This window comes from Sciurus carolinensis, chromosome X (genome assembly GCF_902686445.1).
Source record: "Sciurus carolinensis chromosome X, mSciCar1.2, whole genome shotgun sequence".
NCBI classification, from domain to species: Eukaryota; Metazoa; Chordata; class Mammalia; order Rodentia; family Sciuridae; genus Sciurus; species Sciurus carolinensis.
Window position 1 is genome coordinate 107,249,091 of NC_062232.1, and position 9,777 is coordinate 107,258,867.

The window sequence follows — 9,777 nt, forward strand, 5'->3', positions numbered from 1 at the left end:
CAGGCCTTGGGCCGCCAAAAGGGAGGTAACATTCATGGGTTGAGAACGGGGTGTTCTGGTGGATTGAGGACAGCCTGCTAGCTTCACCTGGGTGACAAGTTGAGAACTCCAGCATCCCGTAGCCCCAAGACTTCAGAGGTACCTGCCACCTCACCAGGTAGCCCAAGTGTTCCTTCTTCAGTTTGGTGAAGTGCAGAAGACCAGGTGCAGACATGTCTAATCCACAGGCATTGGACGTTCCTGCAGTGGTTTTTGACAACGGTTCGGGACTCTGCAAAGTAGGCCTGTCTGGGGAGATCGGACCCCGGCAAGTCATCAACTCTGTGGTGGGGCATCCTAAATTCAACATACCTTCAGCCAGGGCCAATCGCAAGAAGTACTTTGTGGGGGAAGAAGCCCAGTACAGGTACGATGCTTTATATCTGCACTACCCGATTGAGCGTGGACTGGTAACCAGATGGGATGACATGGAGAAACTCTGGAAGCATCTCTTCGAGTGGGACCTGGGAGTGAAACCCAGTGAACAGCCCATACTGCTGACGGAGCCTTCCCTGAACCCGAGAGAGACGCGAGAGAAGACGGCGGAGATCCTGTTCGAGAAATTCAGTGTGCCGGCGCTCTACCTGCTGAACCACGCGGCGGGAGCGCTCTACGCTTCGGCCTGCGTGACCGGGCTGGTGGTGGACAGTGGGGATGGGGTCACTTGCACTGTCCCCGTCTTTGAGGGCTACTCCCTCCCTCACGCAGTCACCAAGCTCTATGTGGCAGGGAGGGACATCACAGAGCACCTCACGCGGCTCCTCCTGGCCCGAGGCTGTACCTTCCCTTGCATACTCAACAAGGCTGTGGTGGATGACATCAAAGAGAAGTCCTGCTATGTCTCCTTGGAGCCAGAGATAGAGCCATCCAAGAGGCGGCAGGAGGTCCTGACAGAATTCAAACTGCCCGATGGAAATGTCATCCACATGGGGGACCATCTATACCAGGTACCTGAGGTTCTCTTCGCGCCCGACCAGCTGGGCATCCATGACCCCGGGCTCTCCAAAATGGTCTGCAGCACTATCTCCAAGTGCGACGCCGACATCCAGAGCAACCTTTTTGCAGACATCGTGCTGTCCGGAGGCACCACCCTCTTCCCTGGGCTGGAGGAAAGGCTCATGAAAGAACTGGAAGAGATGGCTTCCAGGGGGACCCCCATCAAGATCACCGCTTCTCCCGATAGATGTTTCTCTGCGTGGATTGGTGCATCCATCATGACCTCTATGAGCAGTTTCAAGCAGATGTGGGTCACCTCTGAGGACTTTAAGGAGTTTGGCAAATTCGTGGTCCAGAGAAAATGCTTTTGAAGAACATTGCACACTGGAAACACCTCGAAATGCCGGCGCCAGCTGCAGTACCAGCTGGTGGTGACATGGTCCCTTGGGCTTCCGTACAATGTTCAATAAACCACTTTCCCCGTTTCCATTTTCGGTTGATGCTCTGTAGCCCCAGGGTACTTTCCCATTGCACTTGCAAACGTTTAAGTGGGCCTGTTCCACCCTTACTGCCCCATGAACTTCTGAGTCCCTCTTTCTCCACAGAAAACCTTGGGATGTGTGTTCAGGCTCTGTCCAATTTCAGGGTTTCTTGTCAAATGTGCCTGACCCTCGCGCCTAGAAGCCGGGTTCACGAGGGTCCCTACAATCTTTACTGCAACTGGCGTCACAGGTGCTTCCGATAGAACCAGTGTACGGGAGACAGAGTCACCAAGGAAAGTGTGGAGAGAGCCAGCAATGTGGTCAAAGCAGAAATGCTATCCTGTTTTTAGGGATAAACAAACCATTTCACTGGGTTCGCCCTGAGTTAGGACAGCAGTGCTCTTGATCTAATATGAGATCAGGCAGATAAGGAGATGGGAAAGAGGGCGGGACCCTGAAATGTTCACTTCTTTAGGGCTCTTTAAGTTCAGGAACTCCACTCTTAGTTCATTAATAATTGAAACATCAATAATCAATACTTCTACTTGATTATTCTTCCTTTTCACTTCCAAATGTGCGCATAGCACCTTTTTAGGGGTGGAACACGGGAAACTGTTAATGACTCTTAGTGAAGTAGTCGCTGAACCAATTATGCACGCATATGTCTTCTCTTTGGTTTTGTATTACTTCCCCAAAATATCATCGTGTGACAAATGGAAACTGCAAGGAACGCTCTACTATACAATCTTTGTGGTGAACAAACCAATGATCATGTCTCATATATTTGCATGTATACACCTATTTGTGTGTACACACATAAATGAGTATTTATTTTTAAATGACTGTAAACATTTAGAGAAATATATCAAAGGATAAACACCCACCGTGGTGTTTACACAAGTTTCTGAGGAGGGATGGAAGGAATGTAAGGAGAGCTGTAAGGAAAGCTGGAAGTAAATCAAAAAGTAAACATTCTTTTAAGAATTGCAGTCTGTAAATAATGAAGCTATCCATTAGAGTATTCACATTTTGCACATATCTTCCCAAATCCATGTTCAGTGATGTCACATGCTAGCTTCAATACCACATGAAAATTTCAAACCATACTATTCACGAGGCATCAAGTCTTTTTAATTTCATGTTTTTTTGAGAGTGCTGGTTTAACAGCAAACCTTTGTTTACATACAACTTCCAGTGGAACAAGATGATAGTGGAATAACACCTGAAAGGAGTCAGCAAACATTATTCGTCGGGATTTATACAATTATAATTCCAAGAAAGATGGTAACGAAGGTGTTTTCTGACAACAAGGTATTTCCGTAAACAGACCTTTGGTGAAAGATGTGCATGTATAAGATTAATTGAAGGCATATAGAAATGATCACAGAAAACATACATACACACCCACATATGTGAGTATTTCCATACACATTGTATAACAATGAAGAAAATATGAGCATTGGAAAATGTTCAAAATCGGTGTTGATTACAAATATCCACATAGAAATGTATAGCATTAAAAGAAAAATACTATTATTCTGAGGTGTATGAATCATGGGCACGGTCTGGATTTTATAATCTTTTGATATACTTGAATTATTCAGAAAAAAGAACATTAAATAAATTTGGAGACCATCTTCTGAAACTGAATATACCCCTATTGTAAAAACAAAAACAATTTAGCACCTACCCTTCAAAACAACTAAAGGGTCAAAGAAGTCTTAAATGAATTCATGAGAAAAAGAACTAAAAAAGTAATAATAAGACAGTATTAGAAATTAGGAGGTGAAATGGACTCTATATTGAATTAATCAGAAACTTACAATTAATTCTGTTATAGGTAAAAATAAAAGGCTGAATAACAATGAACTAAGTATTACACGTACTAATTTGTGTATTTTGAACCATCCCGACCTCCCTATTGAAACTAACTCGATCTAGTTGATGTGCTGATGAATTTAAGTTGCTGGTTTCATTCAGGGTTTTTCATCTCTGAGCATCAGGAATATTGGTCTACATATTTTGCCTATTTTATTTATTTCTTATATAATACTTGCTATTCCTGTACTTCCATTAATTTTTTGTTAGTGTGTTATTGATTTCCAAGTCCTAAATTGAAATTTTTCTGTTTTCATGGAGACACTCATTTCTAATTTTCTTTTTAGTATTAGTAGAATGCCTTTGCTGCATTCCACATCTTTCATTAGATTGTATTTCCATGTTCTTTTGTTTCAAGAAATTGTTAAGTTTTCCTTCTGATTTTGTGAATGACCTACTATTTTTTCAAATGTGTTTTCCCGTTTCCATGTATTTGTATAATTTCTCAAGCTTGTTTAGATGTTGATTTCTGGTTCTATATTGTTGTGGTAAGGAATGTTATGGTATAATTTGAATTAAATCGTATTTAATAAGATATGTTTTTAATCCTAATGTGTGGTCAATTTTAGTTCCATGTCTTGAATAATGATAAAAATCATTTTGTCATCTCAGTAGATAAAGAGAAAGCTTTTGACAAAACTCAAGGTCAATTTGTGATAAAATTCCTGAATAAATTAGAGGACACAGGACACCTCAACATAATAAAGGTTCTATGTAGAAAGCCCACAACAATATCATACCTGAAGTGGGAAAATATTTCCTCTAAGTTCAAGATCTAGACAAGGATTTCCATTCTAACAACTCTGATTCAGTACAGTTGTAGAAGTCTTAGCCAGGACAATTAGGCAATAGAAAGAAATAAAAAGCATACAAATAAGAAAGGAGGAAATCAAATTATCCCTTTTTGCAGATTATACAATTCTATACATAAGAAAAACTAAAGTTTCCACCAAAAGACTATTAGAACTGTTAAATTCCCAAAAATAGCAGGATACAAAATCAAGATACAAAATTCAATATCTTTTCCTTTTCATCAATAGTGAATTTGCTGAAATAGAAATTGGGAAAGCAATCCCATTACAATAATGACAAAAAGACCTAGTAATAAACTTAACTAAGGAAATGAAAGACCTTTACAGTGAAAATTTAAAAAAAACCCTGAAGGCAGTGGATCTCACCTTTATTCATATCCACAGTGCAATAATTTTAAAAAAACTGCAAATAAATAGAATAAAAATCATTAGAGTATAGGGAAGGGATGGGGGAGAGGGGAGGAGGGGAAGTCAAAGGTAAGTACTGTGGAATAAATAATATTCCATGATTGAATTATGTAAAAATGAATGCTATTATTATGTATAACTAAAATGACTTAATGAAACGTGGAACAAAATATTGATGAAAAATTTCAAAAGAACACTAATAGATTAATATACTTTCCATAAGGACTGGAAGAATTAATACTGTTAAACTTTTTAAACAATCTAAAGCAATCTATAGATTCAGTGCAATGTCCATTAAATTACCTATGAGATTCTTCATAAAAGTAGAAAACATTCCAAAATTCATATGGAATCATAAAAAAATAAAGAGGCACATCAATACTATATAAAAAGAATGAAACTGGGCTCATCATAATACTTGATTTCATGACGTATTACAGAACCATAGTAACAAAAACAGTATGGTGTTGGCATGAAAACAGACTAATAGGCAAAGAGTTTAAAATAGATGTCTCAGAAAAAAGACTGTGTATATAGAGCTAACTTATTTTGGCAAAGACACCAAAAATACAGAATATGGTAAAAGGATAACTTCTTCAAGTAATATTGCTTGGAAAACTGAATATGTACATATGGAAGATTGAAATTCTCCCACCTTGCACAAAAATCAACTCAAGCTTCATCAAAGAGCTAGTATAAACCCCCAAACTCTAAAATTACTAGAAGTTAAGGTAAGCAAAGTTTTTTCTAGATGAGTCTGCAAAAGTGCATGAAACCAAAATAAAGATTAATTACATCAAATCTGTATAGCAAAGGAAATAATCAGCAGTGTTAAGAGACCATCTAAAGACCTTCAGAATGGTAGAAAATCTCTGATGGTATTCATCTCACAGAGTCTTCATATCCAGAATATGTAAAGCACTCAAAAACATAGCTAGTATTTTCCATAATTAGTGGGGGCAAATGATGTTTCTAAGATCTTCTCATAAGACAAACTATAAATGGCCAATAAGTGTATTAAAGTACTCAATATTATTTACCTCCTTGTAAATACATATCAAAACCCTGAGGTATAATCTTATTTAAGTTAAAACAGCTATTATAAAAAAAAGAAGAAACATGATGTGGAGTTTCATTGGTCAGGTATTCATATATGAGCATAGGAAATTATGTATGATTTATTCTATATCTTCCCCCCCTTCCCATATGTATAATATGTCAAAATACACCATACTGTAATGTATATCTAAAAACAGCATTTTAATAAAAAAGAAGTAAAAGATACTGATGAGCATGTGGAGAAAGAGGAAATGGCATATTCTGTTAGTGTGAATGTAAATAACTACATCCACAATGGAGAACATGATAGAGGTTCCTCAAAAACTAAAAATATAACTACCAAATGATGCAGCTCTTTCTCTCCAAAGTATATATTGAAAGGAAATTAAATCAGTATGTTGAAGACACATCAGATCTCCTGTGTTCCTGTGGCTCCATTTCAGCCCCCAGTGTTTTCTCCTTCCCTGAAGTCTTTTCAACCTTTGATCTCCTTCCTCTAATCAATTGGTCTTCCTTAAATTATTGTTTTTCAACTGGTGTATCCTACATATGCATAAAAGTGGAATTCACTATAATATATTCTTGCATGCACATTGCATAATTTAGTCAGTTTTGTTCTGCTGTTATTTTCCTTTCCCATGATCCTCTCTCCCTCTAAGCCCCCTTCCTCTCTCATACTGTTCTTCCTTATATTTTCAAGGGATCCTCTCTTTTTAAATTCCTTATTGTCCCTCACTTCCATACATGAGAGAATATATTTAACCCTTGACTTTCTGAGTCTAGCTTATTTCATTTATCTTGATCTTCTCCAGTTCCTTCCATTCAACAGAAATTAACATAATTTCATTATTCTTTATGGGCAAATAAAACTACATTGTGTTTTTATACCATATTCTCTCGATCCATTTGTCTTTTGATGGGCACCTGGGCTTGTTCCATAATTTGGCTATTTTGAATTGCACAACTTTAAACATTTCTATGCATTCATCAATATGCTATGCTGAATTTGGTTTTTGGATAAATACAAAGGAGTTAAAGAGCTGTGTAATGCAGTGGTTCCAATCTTACTCTTCTAAGAAATCTCCATACTACTTTACACTGTGGTTGTACTAATTTCCATTCACACCAACAACATATAAGAGTACCTTTTCTCCACATCCTCATCAGAATTTATTATTTGTATTCTTGATGATTGCTATTCTAACTCTAATGACATGAAATCTTACTGTAGTTTTGATTTACATTCCCCTGTTTGCTAAGAATGTTGATCAATGTTTCATATATTTGTTGACTATTTGCATTACTTCTTTTCAAAAATATCTGTTTAATTCAAATGACATTTATTAATTGGGTTATTTGCTTATTTAGTGTTAACTTTTTTGAGTTCTTTATATATTCTGGATATTAATACCCTGTCAGAAAATAGCTGGCAAAGTTTTTCTCCCATTCTGTGGGCTCTTCACACTCTTAGTTCATTTGCTGTGCAGGTTTTTAATTTTATCCCATCTCATTTATTGATCATTGGTTTTATTTCTTGAGCTCTAGGAATCTAGTTTCATTCTTCTACATATGGATATGTAATTTTCCCAGCACCATTTGTAAAAAAAGCTATCTTTTCTACAGCATTTATTTGGCCCTTTTGTAGAGTATCAAATGACTATATCTTTGTGCATTTGTGTCTGGGTCTTCTAATGTATTCCTTTGGTCTTCATATCTCTTCTGATGTCAATACCAAGTTGCTTTTATACTACAGCTCTAGTATAATTTGAGATCTGGTATTTTGATTCCTTCAGTATCACTCTTCTTGCTTAGGATTGCTTTGGCTTTTCTGGTGGGACCCTTATTCTTTCAAATGAATGTAAAAACTGATATTTCTAGTTATGTGAACAATGTCATTGATATTTTCTTAGAGATTGCATTGAATCTCCAGATCATGTGTGAAAATATGGTACTTTGATAATATTAATCTTATTTTTCTATGAACATGGGAGATCTTTACATCTTCTGAGGTCTTCTTCAATGTTATTGTTCAAGGTTCCATATTTTTCCTTGTGGAGGGCTTTGTCTCATTACTTAGATTCATCCCCAGATAGTATTATTTTTTGAGGCTATTGTTATTGGCATTATTTTCCTTATTTCATTCTCAGTGGATGTTTTTATTGGAGTATAAGTAAGTTATTGATTTTTATATATTGATATTATATCCTGTTACTTTGTAAAATTTATCAGATTTAGAAGTCTTATGGTGGAATTTTTGTGTCTTATATGCATAAAATTATGGCATCACAAACAGGAGTAATTTGACTTCTTTTTTCCTATTTGTATCCATTTAATTTCCTTCTCTTGCCTCATTGCTCTGGCTTGAATTTCAAGAACTGTATTGAATATAAATTGTGATAGTGGACATCCTTGTTTTGTTCCTTATTTTAGAGGACGTGCGTTCAATTCATTTTTCCCTTTTCAGTATAATGTTGGCTTTTGGTTTGTTGTACATCACCTTTATGGTGTTAACATAAATTATCTCTATCAGTCGTCTCTTCAGTGCTTTTAATAAGAATGGTTGCTGGATTTTGTCAAAAGGTTTTTCTACATCTTTTGAAGTTGACATGTGAATTTCCTAATTCTATCAATATGTTGAATTATTTATATTGATTTGCATATGTTTCATCTGTATATAATATTTTACTAAGTTATTTTTGGTAGTGCTTACTTTTTCTGAATTATTTGTTTCTGCTTATCTTGGAAGGTCGTTACTTCATTTTCAATTCTGAAAGGTAGTTTGTCTGTATATGACAAACTTGGCACCATTATATTTTAGGGCTTGGTGTATATTATTACAAGCCCTCCTGACTATTGGAGTCCTGGCTGAGAGATCACAGGAAATCTAGTGTGGTGGAAATCTAATTTGAGTTAACTCTGAATATTACTTGTATTTTTATAGCATCTTTTAAAATTCAATCCCTATTCTATATATTAGTTTAATTTTAATGTACATTTGAGAGGGAATTTTTTAAAATGTATATTTGGAATTCTAAATGCTCCTTGCATTTGGATCTCTATCTCATTCCTAAAGTTTGGAGAATTTTCTTATATTATTTCATTAAAATGGTGTACATTTCTTTGATTTATAACTCATTACCTTCTAAGTTAATGATCCTTAGATTTGTTCTCTTAATGTCTTCTCAGATTTCTTGAATATTCTGGCCATTACCTCTTATCATCTTTCCTTTATTGCTACTTTGATTTTGAGATTATACACTTGGTCTTTGAGGTCTCAAAATCTGCCTTTTATGTCAGCTAAACTGTTGGTATTGCTTTCAACTGAATTTTTCATTTGACTTATTAAATCTTTCATTTCCAAGATTTCTGTTCATTTCCTTTTTCAGAATTTCTTTCTTTATTGAAATGTTCTTTCACTTAATGCATTTTTTTCTCTTCAATCATTTCTCAGGTCTTTCTTTAGCTCATTGAAAATTTTTAACTACCAATTTTAAGTTCCTTCTCTATGATATACTTCACTGTGGTATCAGTGGGGTCAGTTGTTTTAGTTTTGTGAACTGATTGGGATGACTTGTTCCCTTGGTTTTTCATATTGTTAGTATTTCTATACATCTGCTGTGATCAGTTCCACCTTGCTTCTTTCAATCATGATGGGTGGAGGGAGTTTGGGTAGTCTTCACCTAGCAGAAATGGCTCTACAGGAGCCTTCTACATAGATTATTGGTACAATCTGTTTCAGATGCATCTCCTGTGGTTTTGGTGGTTTTGTTTTTAATATTTGTGAATAGGAAAAAGCTACATAGATTTAAATATTTCTGTGGTGGATGGCAAGCTGTGGTCTGTACAAAATTGTTGCCCTGCAGGGTAGTTTTCTGTCAGCAATTCGAACTGAATTGTGTGATCTCTCTCATTGTCTGCTGCTCCTATCCTGTTATAAAGTGCCTACCTTCTTTTACAACTGTTGTTAAGGAAGTAAATTTGTGGTCTTTTCTTTTCCCTCTTTCTCCCTTTGTCCCCTTTCTCCTGGTCTCACCCTGGTCAGGGTTCAAGGCTAAGGAATACTTTTTTTATTTTCTACTCCAGTATCCGAATTACAATTCTAAGTCTCAAGATGTCCAATATTGAATTTGAGTATTTACTGTCACCCACCTCTCTGGTCAGTT

At 36.2% G+C, this 9,777-nt stretch overlaps 1 protein-coding gene across 1 annotated transcript; it reads left to right on the forward strand.

Moving 5' to 3' along the window:
- The first annotated feature begins 212 nt into the window (after positions 1 to 212).
- Positions 213 to 1,346, forward strand: LOC124972616 (actin-related protein T1-like). Its single transcript, XM_047537118.1, has one exon. It carries the CDS (start codon positions 213 to 215, stop codon positions 1,344 to 1,346), a length of 1,134 nt encoding a protein of 377 aa, XP_047393074.1.
- The last annotated feature ends 8,431 nt before the right edge of the window (positions 1,347 to 9,777 follow it).

What these genes read in the sequence shown, in the direction of transcription:
- LOC124972616 (XM_047537118.1), top strand. Translation starts at nt 213, where the DNA reads ATGTCTAATCCACAGGCATTGGACGTTCCTGCAGTGGTTTTTGACAAC.